Below are 27,849 nucleotides of genomic sequence, written 5' to 3'. Positions count from 1 at the left end.
CAAATGGCTCTATCTATGACTATATGTACGAATGTGAACTTTGCAGCCGAGCATGTCTGCATCTCTACATCCATTTCAGGACTGTAGCTACCCCTTTAGAGGTGACAGACTTCACTCAATACTGTCTAAGCAGCCTTACATCTTCCTTGTTTCCCTTACTTTTCAGATTTTTCAAAAGGCTCCACACCAGCTTCGTCTGGAGGGCCGAAATGGAGAGAAAAAGATGCGTCTTCAAATGTAGCTGGCTTAATGTGGACGCAGTTTAAGATACAATGGCGAGAGTGAAGAAAGCTACAAATGGATTTCCTGCTCAAGGTTGGTTCCTGATGTACTTATGCTTTCTCTGTGCATGTGAGATGTGAAAAAGTGAAAAAGTGAAAAAAGAAATGACTAGCTGCGAATACATAGATTAATCTCTTACAGGGTGAAAACAAAGAAGTTATAATGGTTTTCTTTTTCTTCCGTGAACACCACCCCTCTTTACATGACAGCTGAATAACGGCATTTTCTTATCAAAGAATACTGCACTAAAACGTACTCAACATGGAAACTTGATCTTTTTTCTTGCATTTGAGGTGGAGACAGATGGCACTGAATAGGTTGATTGGCTTTTAGCACATCTTCTGCAAAGCCCCCTCATATCTGTTCTCCATACAAAGCCGTATGGAAGAAAAGAGGAGCACTCTTAAGAGACACTTTAATGCATGTTCCGTCACATCTACGCCTGTGAGGGATGAGCGGCGGAGACGCGTGAATAAACAAGGAAGCTGCATGGCTGCCTACAGAGCCGGGACGGCGGGATTTAACAGCATGATCTGTATCTGACTTGGGCTCCATCGTTTGGTCCTGCATTTTCAGACCCAAACCCTGAAGGGGCTCTTTGATTTCTGGGTGGCATGTTGGTGTCAGAAGATGATGTCAGCATGGCTAATTGGCACCTTTGTACTGTGAAGCGAATGGTGCCTCTTTCATCTCTGCAGCCACTCAATTCAACATTTCCATGCCATATTAGATTTCCATCAAATGTTTAGCATATCATAGTGGCAAAATACGACATGATTATTTCATTTTATGACTTGGCACGGCAGTTTTCCAAGCACTTTCCAAACCGTTTTTAGGTCAAAGAGGTACATTCCTTTCCTTTCCGGCGGTGACTGAATCTTTCCAAAAAGGTTTGTCTCAGCATAGCACACATGCGAGACAACCTAGAACCTGAAAAATCTCAGGTGAGGACCATTTCTACCTGGTAATTATTGCTCTGTGTAGTCCATCTCTTCTTCGCTGATTGTGTCACTTGTGGCATTAGACTGTGTTGGTGCACTTGATTTCACCAGTTCAAGTTCCAGATAAGAAGACATCACTCAACAAGGAAAAAAAAAAAATAGGGAGCTTGTCCACCCTTGAAATGAACCGCAGAAAGCATTACCATTGAAGTGCCTAAAATAGTGGCAATACTTAATCTAACAAATTTTAAGGCAATATTACGTCTACACCTTTCTTGGATCCACCCTTAAAAATTGTATTTGCAGCTGAACAATGCATCAAAAACAAACACTGTGTGCAACATTTTAGGCAAAATGATGGCAAAACAATTCACGGTGGTTTCAATTTCAATACAATCTTTCAACAGTGCTGCAACATTCTACTCAATAACCAAGTAACTGTTCTGCGTTTCCTGTAGTGAACACTAAGACAAAGGATATTGCTACTCTGATATAAAAGTCTGGTGATTTGAAGAACAATTCGCCTCCTGCATCTCCTCAGTGTTGCATCCTTCGGAAAATTCCTTAATAAAAAAACTTGAAAGGTTTAAACCACATCAAAAATCCACTCCTGTATGCTGCAAACAAGCATGTAAGGATTACATTTTCACTTCAACAGGACATGAAGGAAAACACGAGTCACTGCAAACAGTTCAAACAGTCCAGCATGTGTCAGCACAAAAAGTACCTTTGAGTCTGCACCTAAAAAGTTCACTCTGCGTTTGGATAAAAGAGTTTACCCTGTTGTCAATCCAAATAGAAGAGAAAAAAAACTGCTGTTTTGGCCACAACATGACAATGTGGCGGACAGAAAGAAAATTAACAAATTAGAAAAAGGAACAAGTGAAACCACTGCAAGTACACCAGTTTGTTTGTTTTTTTGTTCTTTTTAAAGGAAATCCATAGCCATGGTGTGCACTTAAATCATTCATTAAGTTAAAGAAACGTAAGCGTCAAACTCCTTTTCAATGCACCATTTGATATGTGGTTGAGTTCGTAAGCGCTTCTAAAAATATTTTTAAAAAAGTAACAAAAAAGGAAGTTGTCTCGTCCAGGTAGTTTCTTTTTTTGTTGCAGTTTTTTTTTTGCCCTTTTCCTCTCTTTCGTGCCCTTTGAAGAGGCGGACCACAATCCTTCACTGAGGAACAAAGGAATGATTTCACTCCAGACACAGCCGGAAGAGTCAGACATAACAGATGTCCGTTTACTTTGACGATTATCCCGGTTACGTCCCAGGCACTGCTCCAGATAAGTTCTGTTTTTGTTTTCGCCCTGTCCGCTGCGGCCTGTTGCAGTCGGTCACACCTGGACACCCGTGCCGTGGAGATGCAGCATCTGGGCTCTCATAGTCTGTATGCTGCTCATGATCTTTTTTTGATGGCCCACCAGCGTGATCCCCAAGCTCATCACGTCCCTGGAAGACAGGACAACACATCAATCAATGCACCAGACCACAGTAAGGGGCAAAACAAGTGAGATTTACAGCCTCAGCCTTTTCATTATTGTGAGAAAGGGGCACAAAAAGGCAGCTAAACACAGCAGGCTTGTCTGTGAATCTTAATAATAATTTTGAGCATCAACTTCAAGAATGATGTAGCAAAAAGTATGATCTGAAGTGGTCTATAGTTAATACTAATAAATATGTCTGTAAAGTATATTTTAACCCTTGAGCATTTTATGGGGATGTGGGGACTTGATGTCTGATGGTCACTGGACATTCTGAGTAACAACTCAAGGGCAAGCCACAGTTTGGGCTGATGCTCATATTCAGCTGTAAGAATGCAAAAAACAGCAAATTCTTGTTCACACAAGCTCATGATGCTTAAGATGGGGACACACAATATGAGAATGTTTGATATGAAATTGTGGGAGACACCATTCTTAAATGGGTGTTCCAGTTGACCCCAGCAAATCAAAACAGGAGCAGGATGAACAGGGAGGCTTCTTACTAAAATATGATGCACAGTAATAAAACAGGGAAGTAGTAAAGTCCGGTCTCTGATATAAACCTGTTTCAAATAAAGGCCTGGTTCTCTCTGCAGGTTGGGTAAATAAAGGCCCAGGCCACTATTTGAAACTTGTAAGCCTCATGGGATGGCAGTCTACCAAAACTCTACCATAATGCAAAATGAAACAAAGTCGATTTGTTTACTCAAGTTTGGATGGAAGGAAGTAAAGTGTAGGTGATGATGATGATGATGTGGCGGGTATTAATGTTCTCTACTGATGCTTAACCACTTGAGGACTTCATATCTACTTACTCGATTGACATCCTGGCCACAGATTCCAGGGAACTGTAGCCAGCTGCTGTAAAGTTGTCTCTGTATCGCTCCATCTTGATGGCTTCCAGCCACTCTCCCACTGAGCGGAAAGCAGTGAAGTCTGGTGTGCTCTGATCTAACAGTGGACTAATTGGTCTGCGGGATGAGCACAGAAAGATGTTTATGTCTTATGTGAAAAGGAAACGTTCCAGTGAAAACACAATCAAGCAGGAGACGAGACAAAAAGACAACGAAAGGCATCCAGCGGTGCAGTAAATTGCGAGAAGGGGAATAAACTCGTTGATTGGAGGCTTCAATCAATACAAAATTCACAAACAGATGCAGCATGTCAGCTTTCTACTTCTGAAAAATATTTTTGTCAATATCGTTTCAATATGAATACATTCACCCCATACAGTCTCCATATAATAAAGTGCTTCTTAACCAGTTGTAACCTCTGAGTCTCAATATCACCTCGAGGAAGTATGTTCTGACTGCAAATAGAATTCATCTGACAAGCTCAAGAGTGAGGTCTGGAGTTCCCACTGCACTTTAAAGTACCATGAACTCATTATAGAGATTGATTTAAAAGCCCTGCTATTGACCATAAAGCCATGGAAGCTGCTTTGGGGTATCGATCCCCCATGATTTATCTTTCATCTGTCAACTATAGAGGCTAAATCATCCACTGGACACTTTGGATCATCCACTAATGCGCTAAAATAAAAGTTAAAGTTCTCCATTGTATGAAGCTACATTTTAAAATGATTAATTTTATTTCCTCACCTTGTACATGTTCCCACAGGGGTTTTCAAGGTGTTAGGGTTGCGAATCATCTTATCAAGGATGCCAACTATCTGATCAAATTTGGGACGTTCGGCTCTGTCTTTCTGCCAGCAGTCCAGCATTAGCTGATGCAGGCCTGGTGGACAGTCCATTGGGGCTGGAAGACGGTAGCCCTCCTCTATTGCCTTTATGACCTGGAGAATGCAAAACAGATGGAGTCATTAGTATCAGCCTTTGGTATCATCCTAACACTAATCCCCAACCTCCTGACCCGAACTCTTTAATATCAGCATTTAGTTTCACCCAAACCCCTAACCCTTCAGTATCACAATGTACTACTCTTCATGCACATTTCATCCTTTAACCACCAAGTTTATAAACAGCAGTGTCTGAGTTTAATCATGTCTTGGTTACCTACAGCAGATGTTGTGCGTTGAGGAATAAAGGGCCTAACCTGATCTGATGGTTTTGTGCCAGTTTTGTTGCAGTGAATGAGAACAAAGCAAAACGGTCTAAAGTAGCTCCACTGATGAGCTTTGAGCAGTAATTGTGGAGCGACAGGTTTCTCATCATACCCCAATTCCATTACAGCAATATGCCTCTCAGATACTAAGTATTTCATGTCTAACAGCTCTATCGAAATGAGGCTGCTGAGATACTTCTACTGTATTTGCCCCTGCTAGAGTTATTAATGATTTCCATTTCAATCTGCGAAAGAACTGCCTGAAAGAAACTGTTTTAAAGGGCAACTTCACAGAGTTACATTTTATATCTAAGTCAATTTACTCATCAAGGGGAGTACTACTCTGTTTGTATAATGTCTTCTTTGGCTCTAGAGGACCTATGTCAAGTTTGAAAATAATTAGTCATGTGATATCAACCAGGTATTGCAGAGATCTTAAACAGAAGGTCTGTGTGGCAAACTGGCAAACTGGAGGCATGGAGTTTGAAACAGCATTTTCCAGGCTGGGAGAGTCTGAACAAAGACACTTTAAAATCGTATCAGGGAAGTGTAGGATCCAGCCATTTTGGAACATGAACCCATCGTAGGGACTAAAAGTCGGGATAGCTTTGCTTCTGCAGCATCAATTCTGACTATTTCTTTTAAAAATCCTCCTACAAGTTCCCCCAACTTTATGGAAGTGTGAGACTGAATTGTTGGAGAACCCCTTTAAGAAATTTTAGTCATGGTATCCATCATTTCTATTAGTTATGGCAACCAGTTAATTCACCAGTTTCACCATCGCTGAGATCTGGGGGCGCAATGACACCAGTAGATAGTCCAGAAGGGTAAGCACGAGCAGTCACACATTCTAATAAGTGTTAAACAAATCCCCACTTCATCCTAATTATTTAAACCCAAAGTGTCCACTGCAAATTCACTGCATAGTTAAACTGCATGTGCATAAGTAGCTATCTGAGATCTAGTTGAAGTTTACAGATTGACAGATTGGGTAGGGTCTGGTTATGCTCAAAGAGAACTAGTTCATAAGATGCGTTATCTGACCATGTCTGAAATCAAAAGTGCTCATAGTTTTTCTGAATGGCCACACTGGAAGGCAGAGTGAAAAGCCCAATGTCATGACAGTCTCCCCTGGAAGGTAGAGAGAGAAGTTCAAACCCTGCTTACTTTCGAATTGTCGGTTTTTATAAAGTTACAGAAATGGTTGGACCCTTCCCTCTGTAATCCAGTGTTGGAAACATGTGGGGTAAGGGGGTTTCCAAAGCCAACAAGCAGTTGTGAGTATACTGCCAGCGTAACTTTAAACTTCTGCATTCATTTTCACTTGGATAATATGGTTGAATTGTCAACTTATAGCCTGACTGTTGACTGTAGACTTTTGTCCTATGCGCTCTGTTGTCCTTACATCACAGCAGTGTTTGTGAGCAAAATGTTATAATAATTAATGGCCAAAACTAAGGATATGAGATCCAGCATGTAATAAGAAAATGAACTTTAATTTGATGGTCATGTTAAAAAGGTTGTGTAATTTATTCAGCTCAGGCACATCAGACCATTTCTCTCATTTACTGATCCTGAAAAGGTTATGCATGCTTTTATTTTGCCTTGATTATTGTAGCTCTCCTCTCACTGGGCTTAGTGGGAGAAAACAATCTCTCAAGTTAGTGCTAAAAGCTGCAGCTAGGCTTTTAAACAACTCTTTAGGAGAAAGGCTCATATTACACCCATTCCTTGTCTCTCTTTACTGGCTGACTGCAAGTTTTAGAATTGATTTCAAGATTTTACTGATAACCTTTAAGGCACTTCAGGGTCAAGCTTCTGATTACATTGTAGATATCTGGTATGTTATATGCCACGATGCTGACTAAATTGTTTCCGTCAGATTAATTTTCCACAGTGTTCATGTGTCTAAACAAAAAGCTGTATTATATCTATATAATCTTTTTCTATAATAGAAAAGCGGGCTTTCTGCAGAGCCTTCAAACCAAATTTCTTGTCAATCCGCATCATGCATGCAGTTTAGCACAGAGTTCGTTAAAAGTCAATGCAGTGAGAAAAGTAGGTGCAGCGGGCACTTTGATTTGAGCCCCTAGCTCCCCTTCCTTTTTGTGTGGATAAGGAGCTGTGTATGTTCATCATCTATTTCTGTCAGGACTGCTCAGACAAGAATGAGTCATGGAGGGAAAAGGTGTCAAAACACTGAAGTTATTGGGGAAAATGCAAATAATGTTCTTCCTCCATCCCAGGAGGATGTTTGCTGACGTCTTGACAAAGCGCAAAAAATTCTGACAGTGATGTCTGTCAAGTAGCAGAGCGTCAAAACACCACATACACCACTTTAATGCCTGGCCATCTTGTTTAGCATTTCTAACATCTGATTGTTTAATCAGCGCGCCTCTGCTTTGGAGCGCCACAGAATCTTAATCACGGGGCGCCATATAGGAATTTTAAGGCCAGAACTTACTCGCCTTCTACCATCAATCAAAATATGTCAAGTGTCCGACAATAAGGAACAGCTTCAAGTGGTCTGGCGCAGTTGGACTCCCTCAGTGGGAGTTGGCAGGAAAGCAGGCAACAGCACTCAGAGAACTGCTGGTGAGTCAATCATTATAGCAATTTGTGACATTTGTAAAAAAAAAAAAAGAAAAAGTGTGGGTAAATGTGTCCTTTGAAGAAGAAAAGTGTGTGCAAGGTCAGGAGTCAGCTCTTAAAATGTACTTGGTGGTAAGGCAGGATTTGTGCAAGAATCATCATCTTGATTATGAATCATGGTTAGTTTCAGAAATAAAATGAGTTTTCTCCTTCTGCACCTTAATGATACATTATCTGATTTGATTACAGGACCTAATAGAAATCTCCAAATTTCACTTCCAGTTCTAGAGCATTGAGTTTCATAACATCAGTAGTCAGGTGGGAGAAAATTCTTTGAGACTTTGAAGCACTGTGACTGCTTATGGTGTGTGTATTTTTTCAGTTTTTTCAGTTTTTCAGAGCTGCATTGCTGTATTGTGTTTTGCATTACTGTATTGTGCTTGACAGAGGTTTGACTTTATTTATAGTGACTCCTATTTAAAAGTATCATTGCATTACTTTGGGATACAGCTACACCCTGATGTTGTTGACTCATTTTTAGGTTTTGTGCATATCCAACATAAATCTTATTATATACAACAAGAAATATGCAAACTAATTCCCTTTCTTGCAGTAAGAGAGTGTACTGAGGCCTTTATATGTTTTACTGAAAGGTGTCAAACACCTATAAAAGGGACAATTAAAGAAGTACTCCGTTGTTTTGAAAAGCAATTCCATAAAGTTGGGGTTTTGCAAGACAGATAAAAAACAGACGTTATATCCTGACTTTTAGACACAAGCATGGGTCCAACTCCAACAACACTGGATCCTACGATTCCCATAATGCAACCAATAGCTTCTTTCATTGGACCCTCCCTAACTTTCGCACTCCACACCTCCACAGTGTGCTTTCTTTTAAAAAGTGCAGTCTCTCAGTCCAAGCTAAGATAACCTTGATGACATCAATATGACATCATCAGTGTATATATGTTATGTTGAATCCTTGACTTGACAAAGCAACAAGCGCAATGCAAACTGCAAAATATGCATGAGTTGCTTGCTGTGTAATTGGTTCAACACTGCTACTCACGATGGTAACATTAGCATAAGTCATTACAAACTTTTAAAGACATTTGAATTTAAAGCATACAGCATGACAAGTGTTTTCCACTGTTATTAATATTAATACCAGCATCAAATCCATGTTCTCAGGACTTTTTATGCGGGTCCCATTTCAGGACTGTTTCTCCTTCAAACTGCGTGATTATAGCAAGACTTCTTGAACTAATTAAGCCCAAGGTTACATCCCCGTCGAGCTGTTCTCATGAGGGTCCTGCAAGAAAGCCTCGAAGAAGAACCACAAACTGAGATTTTTGTCTGTGATTTTTCTGTGTTTTAGTGGGATGACTTCATTAGGGATAATTAGGGATGAATCTGGGGAAATCTTATATTTCACATAATTCATGCCCCCTTTTAGATGGTAATTACTAAGATAGTAAGATTGGAGGTAACCTCCACTGTACTGGCACGCTTTAACTTAGCTTGTTATTTGTGAGCAATAAATGAGATATATATGGTTTAGAAATAATAAAAATGCCAATTACAAGAGTCTGCCAACAAAAACCCAAAGATAATGAATATAAAATGATATAAAACAGAAAGAAATCATTTCATTTGACATGTTGGAACCACTGAATGGTTGGTGTTGTTGCTTGATAAATGACCTCAACATTTAATCAATTATCAAAATTGTTGGCTATTGATTTGTACATGTAAAAATCTACTAAATCTTGAGTGCAATTGAAATAATGTCTTTTTACTACAGATTATGATCCTTGGTTATGAGGTAGTCCATCAGCAGAATGACAAACTTATTGTGCTGGTAAGTTGACTTTATATCAGGTAGTAACTCACATCTTGATTGGACATATCCCAGTAGGGCCGTTCCCCATAGGACATGACCTCCCACATGACAATGCCATAACTCCACACGTCACTTGCAGAGGTGAATTTACGATACTGTATGGCTTCTGGCGCGGTCCATCGGACGGGTATTTTGCCGCCCTGTTCAGTAAAACAAAGATCAAATTCATTATATGCCGCACCTTCCCCTAAAACATCAATCACACCAAGTTTTACAATTACACACAGGGTCAAAACACAAACAAACAAAAATCCCCAAAAACGTGAGCAGGGACACTGGCACCACTTTCAAATAAGGCACCCCTTGTGGAATGGTTAGTAAATGATCTGTTACTGCTTTACAGATGAGTTATAGCTCATTGATAAGAACAACAATGTGGTGATACATCCCGGGTGTTGCTGCAGTCCTGCAAAGAATCTACACAAAAATTTAGTTAGCAGCTTTTTTACTTTTAAAACTACATATTTTATGGATTATTGTAAATGACTTAACAATTATGAATGCAAACTTAATGGATTATGAGAAAGTAAGAAACTCATAACCTTTAATGAATGCCATAAATTACTTACGTTTATCTTCCTTAGAAGTGCATTGAAATATAGACCTGATATTTTGTGTAATATTACTTGGGCTGTTTTTTTAAGTATTTATTTACTCATTTAAATGTCAGAAAATACATTTTTGCTTATTTTGTTCAATCAACTGTCCAAAACTCAAAATGATGTCAAATGCAAATGTCTTGGCCTTTTTGCCTGAAAAATGACTTACAATTAATTGATCATGAAAATAGTTGATTCATTTTCTGGCCATTGACAAATCATTCAGTTGACTATGGTCCATGATCCAAATGTTGTATTTGTAAGAAACTTACAATTTACTTACTTACTATTTTTTTACTGCACGTGATAACCAACCAAATTCTTATTGTTCTTATTAATGGCTTATGACTAATTTATGAAGCATTAGTAAATGAGTAATTACCCATAAATATGGCATTAGTTACAGCTTATAAACCCTTTTGGAAACGGTGCCTTGTCAGAAAGTTGTGCCGAAAAATAGCTTGTTTTACATATTAAAAATGGTGCAGACTACTTGGGCGTGCACCAGCACTTCTGCTCTATTTTCATGCACCGAGTGTGACTTGATTAAAGAATTCAGAGAGGGCTCTGGGTAGCGAGAGCAGGCGCTTTAATTGACTCACAGTTGTTGTGTAGACAGCCTCGGGATCGTCGTCTATCACCCTTGACAGGCCGAAGTCAGACACTTTACATACGAGATTGCTGTTGACAAGGATGTTTCGCGCAGCCAGATCTCGATGGACGTATCCCATATCAGAGAGATATCTCATTCCTGCCGCGATGCCCCGCAGCATCCCCACCAACTGGATGACTGTGAACTGACCGTCGTGTTTCTGCGCGGCACAGAGAAAAACAGGCAGGTCAGCCATCCTCACTGACCATGAGGGAAATGTAGGTCACAGCACTGCAGCAGCTCTAGCACAAGAGTTATGATATTTATGCGATGCACAGATCCTACTGCAGACTGCCTGCTGTCTGGGACACTTTACAGCAAATGCAAAGAAAAGTTACAGAAGATGCAGCTTTGAGCCTCCTGCGCTTCGAAGGTGATACTCACCCTGAGGAAAGCATCTAATGAGCCGTTCTCCATGTACTCGATGACAATCATCACCGGTTTTCCTGGAGAAAAAAAAGAATAAAAGAGATGGACCAAAAAGATTAATTGATAGCTGAATTTTGTTTGCTTACATAATGCTTCACAATAAATGGCTATGCCTAAACTGCTTCCAAGTTATTTTTAGCTGTGTTTCATTGGCTTTTAATTAAAAGTAACCATCTGCTCCTTTTATTACAGTGTCTAAATGAGAAAATGTTAAACAGGGAGTGTGGCTAATTTAATCAGATATAATGTCACTCTAACTATGGCGCTTTTACCTCCCAAAGCTAAATATACTATAGGATCTCCAACCTGTCTCATGGCCTTCATAGTTTATATTTTCACTTCACCTTCAAGTGTGTGATTACCTCTCGTTACGACTCCCTCCAGATGAACGACATTAGGATGGTCGAACTGTCCCATAATACTAGCCTCGCACAGGAAGTCCCGCCTCTGCTTCTCGGTGTAGCCCACTTTTAATGTCTTGATGGCGACCGACACGTCTCGCTTTCCAGGCAGCTTCAGCCGGCCGCTGCACACCTCCCCGAACTCTCCTATGTGGGATGAAACCATTCATGAGTGAGGGGTGGGTGAAAAAAAAAAAAATCAAGCACTTCACAATGACAAATTTATTAGTGTATTTTGAGACAAGGCAGCTGTGCAGTGGTGGAATACAAATTGGAGTGCGACATCTTGTTATACTCAGGGGAGTGTAACCAAGACCTATAATAAGACATGCTAGAGATGCATACATACTGCCATTGACCGCATCTGTAAAACCCATGTGGCAGCAATTTTTCAGCTGTGGAAATGTGACTGCCTCTACCACACGCCCCCCCACACTTTAATTGCAATGAACTTTTCCCCCTCTTACCCCCCTCGAAATTGCACTATCAATATACAATGCATAAAGCGGTGTCCCTATTCAAGGTGTAAATATGTGGCTGTCAGCGTGATATATGATAGCACAGAGTGACTAAACAGTTAGAGGTAAGAGACACAGGATGGGCTCACCTGCTCCAATAACTCGCTCAATTTTAATGCAGGAGGCATCCAGCTCCTTGGCAAATTGATGGACAGCCCTGTTTGGGTCCTCGTAGGTTTCAGGGTCAATGTAGGTTTTGGTGCCTGGAAATTTAACTGTAGAAAGGTAAGAGGATTACTGTTACGATTAAATATGCACACTGCGCACCAGCGGGTGCTTGACAGGCAAACGATTACTAAGACCAGTGGTTCAGAGGGAATTGCTGAACAGTCAGCGTCCAGTGTCAGAAGGGTTTTCACACAGGAAAATTCCTCACAAATGGGAAGCAAAGATTTGAATAACCCGTGCACGGTGGTTTTATGAGGGCTGTCGGTTACCTTTCACCTCCCTGCAGCTGAGACTACCTCACTGACGAATAATCTGTCTCACCAGCCGCGTTGGTTCATACTCGTACTTGGTGGTTTCATGACACATGTCATAAATTTGTGTGTCACATGCCATGTGTGTCACACATATTTATGACATATATATCAGGGATGGGGGGGTGTTGCCCTACATTTTCAAAATCTAACAGGAAGTATACATTTCTTATGGCAGCAAAGAAAGTGTAATAATTAGAATTTTACAAGCAGCTGAAAACCTAATTGTGAATCTTGTTGAAATCTTAATTCCAATTTTTAGCCTTAGAATATTAACTTCTATCTGAATGTTTGTGGTTAAAATCCCTTCTTTGAAACTTCCAGACGGTCAATTCAAGTTCTGCAATTACTTGATTTTGGAATTGAGAAAGAATATGTAAGTATTTCCTGTCTGCTAATGATCAATTTTTAATTTTGGGGTCTGAATTGAACCAATCCAATTTGAGCAACCTGATTTGACGTTGACTTGATGTGAACCTACAAAAGTGACAAGAAAAATGTGAGCAACTGGAATAAAGTTGAATTTTCTATCTGAATTTGTGAACCCTAAAAATATACACTAAATACTTGAAATAAAACGTTTTGAAATTGCACCACTTGAAAGGACCTTCTAGAAATGAAAAAGAGGTGAATTCAAACCACGCAAATTCAGATAGATTGGTTTTCAAAATAAAATATTTAAATGCTATAAATTCAGTGCTCATGAGGTTCAAATTCTTACAGAATTTCTTTTCATCCACATCTTTATTTATATATTTATTTATTTGTCCTGGGCTGTATACAAGTTGTCATATCATGACCTACTGTATATGTTAATGTTTCTGTATAATGTTACTTGAAAAATAAGCTAAAACATCAATCCAAGATAAGGTAGAAAAGGACACTGCTCTTTTACAGACGCAAATACAACATTTTCTATCATTAAGTATTAGGATTTTGTGGGGAGACTAATTCTTTTGTTAGACTGATGCCTCGGGCAAGACATCAGGGATTTTCTTATAAATAAAGTCCATGCAATTTCAAATCACACGGATGTGGTAAGAGTTCATGAATATCCATGAAGTGAGAGTAGAAGCAGTTGGTAGAAAATAAGGAAAACAAACAAGGTTAGAGGAAGGCCAGTAAAGGGGGTAGGGGGTTACCATTTTGCACAGTGCACCAAATTAACAGCAAATTACAGTATTATGCATTATTAAGTGAACAGACCACTCATGGGGGCAATTACACTGTGCACTGATAACATTATAACCTGTCAACTTTAACATTTAATCAGGTAGTGCACCCATAATACGCTGGATAAACACTGGAGCAAAACCACAAAATAGAAGTGCTCATCCAGCTGGAGAGACATTTATTCTCTGCATGGAGGACAGGCGTGGTGGCCAATCCAACAGTGTAAATACAACAAATGCATTGTGCTCCAGCGAGGGGACACCAGTTGAGATTTCCTTCCACTTGCTCCCATAATTGCTTCGTCCATCCAAGATGTCAGCTGATCTGATAGGAGATGTCTTATCACGACTTCCTCTCCGCTACATGGCAGACAAATTGGGTCTACATGTTGAATTTGCCTGCTATCTAGCTTCTGTCACACTGGCAGCCTCTCGTCATTTGATATTGCACAGCGAATCCCTCCATTAAGTCTGACACTAGCCTTGTTTGTGTTTTCTCCCATTTTTTTTTTAACAGCAGGTGGGACCTGTGAGCTGCTGAGGTGGATCTGTCAGGTACTTAGCAGTAGCCAACCTGGGCTCACCGGCACTGACTCTGCTTCAGCCCTACACTCTGTGACACCCCTGACCCTTTGTTTCCAAATCAGCAGTTTGCCTACAGCGCGGATCATTACGGCTCCACTTGGGGAAGCTGTCTGCAGCTGTATCTCCAGGGGCATCATTAGGGTTGGTGTATCAGTGTTAAAAAAAAATCCTCTTACTGATAGAAGGCGCCTAGAAGCAGCCCCCACCACGGAGCAAACTGTGTGTACACCAGATACTCTGTCGTTCTCTAAAACCATCTGAGTTACGGCTTTTAATTTTTTTAAGGAACACTCCTTCCTCAGGGGTCAACCTCTACTCCCTCCCTGACAGCTGTCACATTCATGCATTTGTAGCTTCCTAACTTCTTCATCTCCAAAGACTGTCTAGCCAATCAGCAGCAGATGTTAGCCTGATTGTTCCCAGCTTTGACTCAAATCAAATGAACTGGGATCAAACCATCATGCCTGTTGGTGCTAATGGGTTTTAAGGCACACTTCCTGTTCAGTATGCAGTGATTGAGATGTCTCTATCTGTGTGTGTGTGTGTGTGTACATATATACTATCTGCATGTGCATTTGGGATGATGAATGCAGACACTCACACTGGAAGTAGAGCTCCTCATCTCCCTCCTGGTCGGCTTTGCTGTACCCGCAGTGCCTGCATGGGGGGAGAGGGAGAGAGAGGCAGAATCAACTGATTGTGAGGGAGGAAATAAACGCCCTAAATTACAAGAATTTTAATGCAGCAACTAATGCCGCGCATGACAAATCTCTTAAGAAACCCAGCTGAGCAGCAGGAGCTGTGAACCAAACAGCCGATAGCCTGGGAAAGTAGCTTGAGTATTCATGTAACATATCAAATAATAAATGCAATGTAAAGGACTGTTCAACATGTCTTGTAATATTCATTTGTAATATTAACGTGTTGAAGAGTTGGTTTTTGAGCACAAACTGAAAAAACGGCTGACGGAAAATGAAATAAGCCACAATTGATGGACATGCACTTACTGGCCAATGGCATCATCACTATGTCTTAGCTAGGCACGCCACATGTTTACCATGCCTAGATATTCTGAACTATTTTGGGCTCAGAAAAAAAAAAGCTAGTGACCTTGAGTTAAGATGTTCACCTTAAGAAGACCTTTCATGCTCAAGCCATATATATTTTTTGTTTTCAGAATAAATGATACGACTGCCACGGTGCATCCAATCACAGAGTTTACAATTCTGTTACATGCAGAGCTAATCGTGAGCAGAAGCTAACAATTGCCATAAAAAAACCTGACAAGAAAATAATCAAAACTGATGGCCATAACATAAATCCATAATGGCATTAGATTTACAAAGAGACTCCTGCGTTTCAATGATGAAGAACACTGAGGGTATCACTAAAAAAAACTTTACTACATTACTTCACTTAAGTCACACAGTGATCACACAGGAAGTGTAATGTTCCCATGGAGTCAGTTAGTTAGCTGTGAGCTACACTTGAGCCCAGTTTCTGTAGCCTAAAGATGGTATATAACTGGGAGGCATTGTGTTTTGCTAGGTCTGCATCAGTTCCTGCTTGTAATAAATCGGATGACTGTAAGGCAAGATCTGTGGCTACAAATCCTGTCTCTTTTATATGATTTCTACACAGATTTATGTTTTTTTTTTTATCTTCGACTGGCTGATCTGTATGTTCTGGTTTGACTGAGTTATGACTCAGAGAAGAAGGGGAACAATTTTTGACGCAAAAGTATTAAAGTATTAAAACGGTGCCAGGGAAGGCTAATTCTGATAAACCCGCCATTAAAAGCAAGCTCTGATGAAATGCCATTCGTGCAGATGAAAACACAGATGAAGTATGTGAGGGAACGGTGATAATGACGATGGGCTCGGTGCTTTGTGATGGTGGAAAAATAATCGGTGCCATACTTCATCCTGCCCTCAGGATCTCCACACACTCACACACAGGAAAGCAGAGCCAGAGCTTTCTCGCTCTGGAGTACTTGTCTCATAATGGCTATGCAAAAAATTTTGTTGGGGCTGGGTGAATAAAAAGAAAAATGATGCATCACAACCCATTAGCACAGCATGCCACAAGATGATGGGTGCTCGTGTGTGTGCATGTGACGAGTCCACAGACGTGGAGGCCTGTGAGTGACAGAAAGGCTAATTGACAAGCGCAGACTCACAGGAGCGGAGAGTCAATGGGGCCCGCGAGAGCGTACCTTCTCCCGATGATGAAGCCGAACACCATGAACACCAGGATGATGGTCCCCGCCACGGCCACAACTGCAATGATGATGACGGGGTTCTGCTCGCTGGAGACAATCGCAGCTGATGAGACGGACACACACATAAACACACACACGGACAGACATGCAGAAAGACAGAAATGCTCAGTGTGAACTCCAGCACATCAAAGACTACAATCTGCAAGACATGATTGAGCCCAATGAGAGGCATGGAGATTGATAACCCCCCCCCCTCTTTCCCTCGGAGGGAGTGGAGGAGGGACGCTTCTATTTTTGAGCCATCCTTATACACACGGCTCTACTGTTTCAGAAAGTGGGCTTAATAGTCCCAGACGGCAACGGCAATGCCCTTCATCTCAAACAAAGACACATTCAGGTTGGATTGTTTCCCATTCAGAGCTCTCACAGTGCTCAGGCTGTTTGGAGCAATCGGCAGTTTGTCAACGCAAAGAATGGCTTTGCCGTAGCGTCACATAAAGTCAATGTGAGTTGTGTATGAGGGGGAAAATTCATGCATTTTAAATCAAGTGGATCTGCACTGTTTAAATGAAAGGTAATGATGTTATTGTGGCCTGTCTGGGGAGGAGTGGGGGGGTGGGGGGTTGACATTCGATCAGCTGTTACTCAGTCAAGCTTCAATATATCTCACCAATCGTCTATTTTGTCTTATAACACGCAGGAGTCCCTCATAGGCTGTCACAGAGGAGGCTAGTGGTTCACTGTGCTGGTCAAGGACACTTTAACTGGACTGCAAAATCTAACCTTGTTACAGGACACACTCTGCATGGGGTATGAGTAATTAACGTGTCCTTTTATGAAGAAACGTTAGATGTATGGTGGGAGGTGGTGGTGGGGAGTTTGGGTGGCAGGTTGGATGTCGGGGCTCAAAACTAAGGAGAAATTAATGAAACAGTGACTGGGGTTTTCACAAATTAGAAGGGAAATCTAATATAATAAAAATATAAAAAGATATCAAGAGTAAAAAAGATTCCATGTACAACTTTCTAATAGTCTGAAAGGGGTTAATACATTGGGAAAAAAAGCTTTATTAATGCTTCATACATTATTTACTAATGCTTTATATATCAGTTATATAGTTTGTGAAAAAACTTGACCCACTGAAAAAGTGTTACAAGAGTATCTGGACCAAAATCCATTTATTATCACCTCATTAACATTTACAACAAACCTGATTCTGATTCTGTGTGTTAAGTAGCTGGTAGTAGTCATGGTTAGCATAGCTTAGCATAAAGACTGGAGGCAGGGGGAAACGGCGAGCCTGGCTCTGTGCAAAGTGAGTACTAACATCCCTAAATCTCACCAATTCAGTACGTTACAATACGTGTTATTTGTTTAACCCTTGCAAGACTGAAATGACAGATTGTGGTTTCAGGGGGGGTTACGTGCTGGAACTATTTTTGGACCAACAGCAGCCGGGCTCTGTGTCCAAAATCACTCCCTCATTCGCTTATTCACTACTCCCTAAATAATAGACGCTGAACAGTTGACTTTGGACACTGATCATACAATAAAGTATCCCGGCCTTCATTTTGATCTTGACGACACACCTGTAAAGTTTCATGACTTGTTGATAGGTGGTGACGCTATCACATTGACAAAATCTGTCCCCAGACAGACAGACAGACAGACATATGAGCACCACACACAGACTCGCAAGGTGAAAAGCTAGACTAACCACATCCTGTCTATACTGCACAGATTGATATCAATCTTTCTTCTCATGGGGAAGAAAACTAATAAGTATATTCCCCAAAATGGTGATATTCCTTTAATGTAGCACATGTAGTATTATCACCAAAACATTTTATAGAGGAAGCCTTATTGGAAAGCTATACCAAGGCTCAGTAACAGTAGTTTCACTTCTGGAAGTCTGAAAGTTGATGAAGAGAATCATTAGACATTTTTGCCTAACCTCGTGTATCCCTGTTTCCAATATCTTATAATGTTAGACATTATGATCCATAGATCAAACACCTCACAGCAGCATCCCTCATCTAAACTCACAATAACACACTGAGACACTCAGGGCTAAAGCTAATGTAACTGATTAGATTTAAATGAGTTTATCGTCATGTCACTACAGTAGCTTTGTCCTTGTGCTTGGTGATTTTTCCCATGACGTGTTGTCAGCATAAAAGTCAAAGCAATCTCTGTTTGCTTTGCTCGAGAGCAAATAATTTCCCTGGGCTATTACTACAGTAGCTGAAAACATTACCAGGTTGTGCATAAATTTGGAGTCGAAAACCTGCGTTCCAAAATGATGTGCTGATATATTTCTGTGGTCAAACTCTCCCTCTGTTAGTTTCACTTTGTTGTGGCCAGTTGCACCTAACCTCTTTCATACAGATTTTACTTAAAGATGGTTTTAAGAGGTTTAAGATTAGAATCATATATGTAAATAACCTAATTACAAAATATACTATACATTAAAGGTGTACTGCAAAAGCTAATACAGTAAGTTTCTCGAAATCGTCTCTCGTGTTTCCTTTTCTGTGCTCACTTTTTTTTCTACTGCCACATATACTCCATACTCCTCTGTATTTTTTAGCTGCAAAATATATATATATACACATAATATTTAAACCATGTACCTAAATTAATGTATTTGTCTAAATAAAATATGTGCAACTGTTGGTCCAGGTGGAAATGAATAGAATGGAAATAGAACGGCGGGAGGTGCCGAGCTTCAACATCTGACCATGAGGTAAAAATAACTCGTGGAACATCAGTCAAGTTTCATCCTGCATTACACAAGAAAATCTACTGATGTAAAGTCATTGAGGACAAACCACACCCAGCGTCTAAATATTAAACTTTAAACTATCTACGAATATGACTGCACACATTCAGATGCTGTTTGTATCTGCTCAAAGCCCATTTTCTTTGTTTATGTCTGAATAATGTATTCATTTGTTACCGTCCCTACAATACATAAAACATATAATGCACAACTAAAGCAGTAGTACTTGAAACAGTGTGTGTTCCTGCATTTGTACAGTATCTCATACCTGTGGCCTCTTCCTTGGTGGTTATCTCCAGTCTGGGGCCGTAGGTGCCATATCCCGCCTCTGTGAAGGCCCTGATCTGAAACACGTAGGCCGTGCTGGGCTTTAGGTTGTTCACTGTGGCTGATGTGGACTTGGACCTCACCGTGGAGTAGATCCGGTCCTTCTGATCCTGCAGAGGGAATCAAATCACATTTTATACAAAAATGAATTTTCAACATTCAACTGCTGTGTGTGAACGTCTGGTTTATAACCTCATTGAAGTGTTGTTATCTTAACGTCTCTGCTTGGAAAATACTGCAGAGGATGTAATTACCTGCCCTTTGTAAATGGAATGAAAGTGATTTAACAATGTTTCATCCAACTAGATACACAGCGTGGCAATTTAAGATGAAACCATTCAAATTTAGAAGTCATTTTTACATTCTGTATATGAATTATGAGTTCTAAAATAGTGTATTATTATTAATACTTTATTTTCCACAGCTGCTGTGACAACTAGGCCTTTATTTAAAACAGGGTGTCATTAGAGAGATGCCTTAATTTTAATTTTTAATACTACTACATCTGTTTTTATTAAGTATAAGCTCCTGTTTTAGTTTAGTTTAGCAGTTGATGCCACCTTTATACCTGTTGTCTTGATAACTGCTACTCCGAGTTTCTGTTTATACTATTTTTCTTTACAATTCAATTCCAATTGCTTTCAAGTTTTTTTTATTGCTGCTACCCTCAATGAAACTTCCTGCACAGATGTTTCACATTAAAAGCCTTCCAGTGGTTTAAAGGGCGAAGTCCCACCTTTTCATGGTAGACCTTTAAGGTGACACACCAGTTGAAAGCGCTGCGTTTCACTGACAGTAGCTACGAATCAGTATTTCTGTTCTGTTAAACTGAAAACTTTTATTTAAGAATTTACGGTATTAAAGAATGAAAATAACTTTGACTAAACATGTTTCTTATCATGCTTGTACATTATGGAACATCTCTAATTTTAACTGAAATTATTAGCTTACCATTAGGCAGCCTGACACATAGAGAACATAAACACATATGAAAATATCTTCTCCATCAAGGTATCCCTTTGGATGTCAATGTTTTGCTCCAAAAGGACGAAATGGAATGCCAGGGTCTGTTAGGGGCGTAGTTGTTGTTTCCAATTTTCCACTTTTACAGCTGGGCAGACCACAGCCACATTACGTGACACAGGAGACTGATTCGTCAGTGTTTGCGAGAGGCTGTGGCCGGCAAGACTGGCATCAGAGCTCTGCTACCCTGCCTTTGATTTGCTGGGTTAAATTCGCTCCATTAAACCTTGCTGTAAAACGCTGATGTATTCAGACTTGAAACACAGGGAAGCAATGGTACAATCTATGTGGAAGGGGAAAGGAGATAACAGTAACAGATTGCTAATTCTGGCAGTGCAGCAGCCACAGATAGTGTGTGTGCTAACATGTGCGTGGGGGCGGCTGTGAAGGACTACAGCCTGATTAAAATCTTATGAGCATCTCATTCATTATTGCAATTATGAGACAAAGAAGGTACTTCCAGAAACTTGTGAATTCCACTCACAGCAGCATGCAGATAGAATACAAAATGAAGAGTCGGCAGAAGTGACTGTGATATGAGAGATGGAGGGAAGAGGATTTTGGAAAGAGGCAAGGACACAAACAAATCTACCGCAAACTTACTTTTTCGTAGTATTTGATTTCATATTCTGTGATGACGCCGTTGGGTTGGTGGGGCTCCTGCCAGGAGAGCTGGATGCTGCGCTGCTGCACTTTCTCCTTGATGACCTCGCTGACCTGAGACGGAGCTGTTTAGACAAAAGCATGTCAATAAGCGAAGGGCAAACCTCTCTCTGCAAGAGCACGCACACAGCCAGCCACTAATCATTCGGCGGGGCCCCCGCGAGCTGACAAATATTCACGGGGACGCTTGTTTACACCTCATGATCAAAATTTCAATTACAATGCAAACAGCCGAAGATAGCGTTGCCCCCAGCCCGTGGAAAACTGCAACATGTAGATTATGAATGACAATTCAGTTCAATTAATTCAAACATTTCCATCGGAACGAGCAGGCACTTACTCTCCCTGATGACAGAACAATTCAGAAAGCCTCTTAGAGGGAGAGGGGTGTACCTGTAACCTTCTGACACCAGCCTTATGCACACCAATTATCTCTGGCTCTTTGCATGACTCATTTTAAGTGTCTGGCTGCCTGGATTAAGTGCTACCACATTTAGATTTGCTAAACAGTGCACACACACGCACACACACCCACAGAGTTATATTTTTTAAGTGAGGTAAATCATGGTACTGAACTTAAAAAGCTTGTGTAGATGGAGCTTAATTCTATATTGGTGCCATGTAATGTCTCGGCACACAGCTCTTCCATTTACTGTAACTACTATTAATGCTACTGCTGCAACACCTGCTATAGCCACTGTACTGTTAGTGTTATTACTACTATCACTGATGTAGCACAAACTACTGCAGTGATACTCAACTGATGGCCCACAGGGTGCCAAGTGGCCCGTCGACCATTTTCTAATTCACAATGAAGATAAATGAAATGTTCAGTAATGTCTCTTGGCTTTTACTTGGGAATTTGCATATTTGCATATTATCAGAAGCAGTGACACCTGCACGGGTCATGTGGGACAGGTTTGCCTTCAGGGCTTTCACCCATGAGACTGCTGTTTGTGTCCTGTGTGAAACCACAAGTTAACTTAATATTTTAACCCAAACCATGATCTTTTATTTGTGGTGCCTGAACGTAACCAAACTGTGACCGTTTCTGGCAGAAAAGGCCTGAGGCCTATTAATGTTTGTTTATTAACTGGCCCCTGGCCCCCAATATCTGTATTTCAACCTGTTTCCAATGCAAATCAACTTTTTTCAAGTATTTTCTAAAATTCAGGTTTGTCTTTTCTTGATTTTCGTGCCGTGACTGTCATATTTTGTTTGTTTCAGGATATACACACTCTTTCCTAGAACGCTATTGAAACAAGTCGATTTCTTCACTTAGTTATAGACAGAATGACTTGAGAAGAGATGTTTCACGCTGCTACTAGTTCTGCAGCTGTGCCTTTTGCTTCTGGTACAAAATCCATTACCTATACATCATTATCGTCATCATCTTGATTATAATCACCAACATTTTTACAGCACTTTCCTTAAAGACCCCAGTGAGAGAAAAAAAAAAGAGGGCAAGCTTTTTGGGTTACTAAACCTCACCCCAAGGAGACGATGCTTTCAGAAAATATGTTTACTGCAAATCTGCACTCTAAACAGCCCCAGAAATCCTTTCTGTAAACATACCGTGAAATCTTGATGACTCGTGCTGCTCTTGGGGCAAAACATATTAATTAACACGTCTTAGCAAGTTTGAAAAGCAGTCCTGGGGACAACTTGAAGTCTGAGGTAAAAGCCACTTGTCAGGAGCCGTGCCTTTGATTTCTGTTTCCTGGGTCTTTCACGGATCAGCGGAGTGCTTTCAAATGAAAGGCAGACTTGTGAATGACAAATTTACACCAAAGAAATCTGCAAATTGTACAGTCTTAACCACGATTTAAGTGACATATCCATTATTTTTTTGTACTGAATAATCAACAAGGGACAAAACCCCTTTCCCTGGACTATCAGATGCTGCTGAAGTGCTGAAATGTCTGTGCCATGCTCAGTGACCCAGTGGGAGTGGACCTCTGTAGCCTTAATGCAGCCTGACCCTAGATTGTTTTAAGATGACCTGCCACTAATGACTCCGGCTGGATTAAAACCTCATTAGGCCTCATCGGCATTCTTGACAGTAATGCTCACGACAGCGGACACCTAAGGCCCTGTCAAAAACCTGCTGTTGTGACATGTCCCCTCATAATCCACCCAAAACACAGGAACAATGCATCCTTTCTCAACGCAGTCGGCTGGTCAAAGGGACGATTGAGTTTTCTACTCCCCAGTCACAACAAGCAGTTAGTGCAGTTTAGCTTCATCCAATTTGGCTGCTTTCTCTGCCCCCATCCAGACGGTATCCTTGAAATATGGACCTCTCTCTTCCTGATCCTAAATCTGGTTAAGGTTTATAGGCACTAAATGATGCTTCTTGTCTGTGCTTACAGCTTTTATCTGACATTTGCTTTCATCCTCTGCAGATGTCTTTTTCTACCTTGCATGGAACTCTTGGACTTTGGCAAATGGATGTATTTAGTTTCATATTGTGGACTGGTTCTATGATGTTGAAATGCTGTTTAAAAAACAAACCAAATTACTAATTTAATGGCAATTATGGTTAAAGTTTATACAACATGATGCGTCAAAGACAAATTACCTTCTGAACCACAACGTGTATATCTTTTGTTGTCTTTGTGAGATGCTTTGGCAATTTTTTGCCTTTTTTCCCCTCTTCTCTTTTGAAAATCAATCAGTAACAGAGAAAAGGACCCACATGCTGTTTCTAAGAAAGAAGTACAAAAACAAACATATTGATTCACCTCAACACTGCTGATGATACAATCCAAATCCAACTTGCTTTAATCTGTATTGCGTCCTACTGTAGACAAAACATGACTTGCTCCTGTAGCCAAGCAGTACGCTCATTAGTTTTCAAACTCTGGCCTTTTAACTATTCAAAAAAGGTTTGAAATGTTATACATGTCTTAGTCTAAGAAGAAGGATTACTTGTCATGGACACAAATTATATTACAACGATACAACACTATGAAGTGCATACCCCAGCAATTCAGTACTGCACTTCAATAAAGTTGGGCGACTCACAAGAGACTGATTAAAAAAAAGGGTAAAAATTGATGCAGCAGTGGCTTTAAGTCCCTCTTACAGTGCAAGCTTCAAAAACTGCACTTCTGCACGTCCCATGATGCAACTCAGTGTGTATGGTTAGACCAGGGGGACCAGGTGTCTCAAACTACTGACTCTGGGGCCAAATATCCTGAGATATTTGAGATATCCTGACGTTAAGCTCCTAGTATGGGTCAAGCCCTACACATGCTGGATCCTACACTTCCCATGATGCAACCGGCTCAGTTCACGGTCTGCTACCGGCCCAGTGAACGCTCCAAAAACGCTGGATTGGTTCCTGTCATAGACAAAACTGAAGTTGTACATATTTTGGTCTTTTCTGCCTCCAACTTTGGGCTTTCACTTCCTCAAATAAAAGTTTGAAATGTCATACATGTGGATATGAGTTTTGTCACCCTTGTACTAATTAAAAAAATAATTACTCTTGCTGAGAGAGGACGCAATCTTCATTTCTAAAAAACCACATACTTATATCAGAGATACATGGTTTTCAAGCACCAGCAGAGATATTCCCTGAGCCTCAGATCTAGCGCCAAGTATGATGAGCTACTTTCCCACTCAGCTTCTTCTCCCTCAAGAGTGTGACGCAGGCTCAGGCACCAGATCTGCCCCATTTACACCCCTTTGGGTTGTAGTAGCAGTGACTCAGCCCGGCCCTGCCCCATCCTCCACTCCTTTACCCCCGCCACGGGTGACAGAGAGACGGGCCCTGTGTTTCCACAGAGATCATGAGATCAGTGAACAGTATTAGCATACACAGTGTTCCACGGGGCTAAAAGGTGATCACTCCAGGAAGGTGATTTTCGGAATGGAAAAGCAGTCATTCTCGATTTCTGGGGGCTGTGAATGAAGACCGCGTTAATTCTAAGAAAACCCTGCTCCTCTGGCTCTCTCGGTCTCCCCTGCAGATCACTCAGGTGCCCCTGTGTGACAGCCATTAATGACTGACCTGATATCACGGAGACCAGAAGCAGCCAGCCACTGTCAGACTTTTAACATACCTCTGGGGCTTAGCACGGCGGAAAATTGTATAATTGTTATGCCGGTCTTAAAGAGACTGTTTGGGAAGGCATTTGTGCATTCATTTTGCAATATTAGAAAATGTGTTAGTGACCCCAAACACCTTCTCCTGTAAAGCTAACTGATCCAGAAGCCAGTCGCCACCGTGCTCTGCATTTGAATATCTTATGAATACATTAGACAGTGCGTTTTAATATCCTCTTCTTTCGCTCAGCCGGCTGATTCCAACTCTGAGGCGAAGAGCAGAGCCGAGGTAGTTCATTACAGAAGCATCTTTCTCTGCCTCTGTGCTTGCCTCATGGACCGTACCAGTGCTATAAAGTCATATATTAAGTATTGCTGTTTTCAATATGTGCCGATAGTTCTTTTTTTTTAGGAGCAAAATATTGCAGTTTAACAGCGTTTTAAAGGTTTTTAACAGGTTTTTAATTTGAACAGATGACGTGTCCTTGAGATAATGATCAAAAAGTAAATCCTTTGGGCCCAATAAGAACCTGAGATTTTTGCGCAACAACTGACACTGTGTGCTGGAGAAAAACAAATGAATTGTTAATGCAATGATTAAAGCATTATATGTCTATTCGGTTTCCTCCTTCAACCCTGCCGAGCTGAACATTTACAGTGCAGGGGAGTCTGGTTGTTAGACTGAAGCCTTTTTAACACATCATCTCCAGCAGCCTGTGAAACAAAACCCTGGCGACAGTTTGGTCCCAGGCTGGGTTGACACTAACGAGGTATGACATAATCAAGATTACTTCTACTTGATGTTGTGACTCTCATAACCGAGTAGAAAGTGACTGCTGTTAAATGTTGGCATCTTGAGAAACGAACGTTTCAGGAGTGGTCTCTGCGTGATACCCTAAAAATAATGATTGTTGTGGACGCAAATAATCCTCCTTGAGGGGATTAGAAGACATGAAATTAAAGGTGCACTCCAGCTATTTAGTGTTACACTTCCATTAAGTTGGCAGACTCACAAGAGACGGATTAAAAAAAGAATGGTAAAAAATTGAAGCAGAAGAGGCTGAGATATGACATTTAAGCCCTAGTAAGAGGCTACGAGGCTCGAAACTACCGGATCCTATATTTCCCATAATGCAATCAATAGCATACTTTTGTTCGATTGCCCTACCTAGTAAATGCACTGCTCATAACCCGGGCTTTCTGATGAAAATTGTAGACTTCAAGCCTGAGCCGAGATAATCTTGATGACATCATCAGGGGGTTATTTTCTCAGACTTGAAAAGCTCCTGCAGAGCCACAGACTAGCAAACCTTTATGTGTACAATTGGTGGAATTCCCCTTTAAAGCCAAGGCTAGGCAGTTTGGTTAAGCTTTGCTCATGGTTAAATGAAAACCACTTCAGCCGAAAATAAAGACTTCACTCAGGCTCAGAAAACATGCTTGCATGAGTTGGGTCGCTGGATTTGAAGGTAAATGTGTCGGAGCAGTCTGCACCCCCTCTGACCTCCGCACCCTCACTTTCCACGCCTCTGTTCCAGTGTGCCTGTCTGCTCCTAGTCGTCTCTCCTCCATATAACCGTCTCCTGGGGGGGAATGTTTGTTTTGCCCTGCATGGAGGATGCAATTTGCATTTTAAGACCACGTGATCATTTCACCAAATTTCATGCGACCCCAGCTGGTTTTTACAGCTGGAATGCCTGCGTATGTTTGCGCGTGGGTGATTACTTGTCTGTGTGAACCCTGTAGAAACTGTGTGTGTGGGTGGATATTATCTGCCCCCAACTACTCTCCACCTGTCTCTGGAGCTGGCCAGACTGAAACTAGCTTGCAGCTTAGCTCTGAAGGCCATTCATCCACTCAGTGGGCAACATATGTTGAGCAGTATTGAATTAAAAGCAGAATTCCCTTTTAACGGTGTGCACTCGGAGCACTCTCGGTGAGTCGCAGATTAAAGGGTGGAGACAGTTTCTCACTTTTGGGCTACAAGGCCGGCCGGTGTCTCACCGGTGGCATTGAGGCTCTGCACGGCATTGCTTTTCATCAGCTGCTGCCACCTGGTGCCATGTCAGCTCTGCTTAGACCAAAACTGATGCAGTCATTTTGTGAGGGGATCCAGGCTTTGACTTGCATCCAAACATCCAACGGTAGAGTGTTTCAAAGAATTTCAAGGCCTCGTCCAAAGACATGATCATACTTTTGTCATCAAATGAATGTGCAATGCCAAAGGTGTTTCTCATATTGACAAATTATCACATGGCTATTTCAAGCCTTTTTTTAGCTCATTCTTTTGGTTTTCTGGCCCACAAACTCCGCTCTCATCACGCTCTTTCCATTAGCAACAGGCCGATGTTCTCAGAGAGAAAGGTCCGATAAACTTCTCTATAACTTCTATGTGTCACCTCGCTTTTGAAACCAAACCTTCACTCCTCGTGGGTAACTCTATTTATCCAATCTGGTCAATCTAATTCAAGTACAAGTTCTCCATTTGAAAGATCATGTGGATTTTGACCAGACATTGCGTCCAGCTGCAGCGGCTAACGGTATAATTTTGGGAATATTCGATAGCCTGATGATTCCTATTCACCGCAAACACTTCAGGTGGAGGTGAATGTAATACCCTTGAACTAAGTATGTTTGAATATAGAGTTTTAAAGAGTCTGGTAGAGGACGGCGTGCTC

General features: G+C 41.0%; 1 protein-coding gene across 6 annotated transcripts in view; it reads right to left on the bottom strand.

Annotated features, from left to right (window-relative positions):
• Positions 1 to 2,561: 2,561 nt before the first annotated feature.
• Positions 2,562 to 27,849, bottom strand: part of epha7 (eph receptor A7) — a 73,345-nt gene continuing 48,057 nt past the window's right edge. The window contains exons 4-16 of one of the 6 annotated variants that reach the window (XM_070925422.1): positions 21,059 to 21,183; positions 19,374 to 19,542; positions 16,318 to 16,426; positions 14,706 to 14,759; positions 14,092 to 14,096; positions 11,956 to 12,069; positions 11,310 to 11,495; positions 10,903 to 10,964; positions 10,469 to 10,678; positions 9,258 to 9,407; positions 4,310 to 4,503; positions 3,524 to 3,679; positions 2,562 to 2,676 (exon numbers count right to left, since the gene is read on the bottom strand). In XM_070925422.1, coding sequence (XP_070781523.1) covers positions 2,562 to 2,676; positions 3,524 to 3,679; positions 4,310 to 4,503; positions 9,258 to 9,407; positions 10,469 to 10,678; positions 10,903 to 10,964; positions 11,310 to 11,495; positions 11,956 to 12,069; positions 14,092 to 14,096; positions 14,706 to 14,759; positions 16,318 to 16,426; positions 19,374 to 19,542; positions 21,059 to 21,183 — 1,649 coding nt within the window. Of the gene's footprint in view, positions 2,677 to 3,523; positions 3,680 to 4,309; positions 4,504 to 9,257; positions 9,408 to 10,468; positions 10,679 to 10,902; positions 10,965 to 11,309; positions 11,496 to 11,955; positions 12,082 to 14,091; positions 14,097 to 14,703; positions 14,760 to 16,281; positions 16,427 to 19,361; positions 19,543 to 21,058; positions 21,184 to 27,849 lie in introns of all 6 variants that reach the window. The other 5 variants (XM_070925419.1, XM_070925420.1, XM_070925417.1 and 2 more) reach the window with 5 other exon arrangements.

The sequence above is a fragment of the Enoplosus armatus genome, chromosome 19, assembly GCF_043641665.1.
Source record: "Enoplosus armatus isolate fEnoArm2 chromosome 19, fEnoArm2.hap1, whole genome shotgun sequence".
Classification (NCBI taxonomy): domain Eukaryota; kingdom Metazoa; phylum Chordata; class Actinopteri; order Centrarchiformes; family Enoplosidae; genus Enoplosus; species Enoplosus armatus.
The sequence above is the reverse complement of the archived record's forward strand: the minus strand, read 5'-3'. Positions and strand labels throughout refer to the sequence as shown.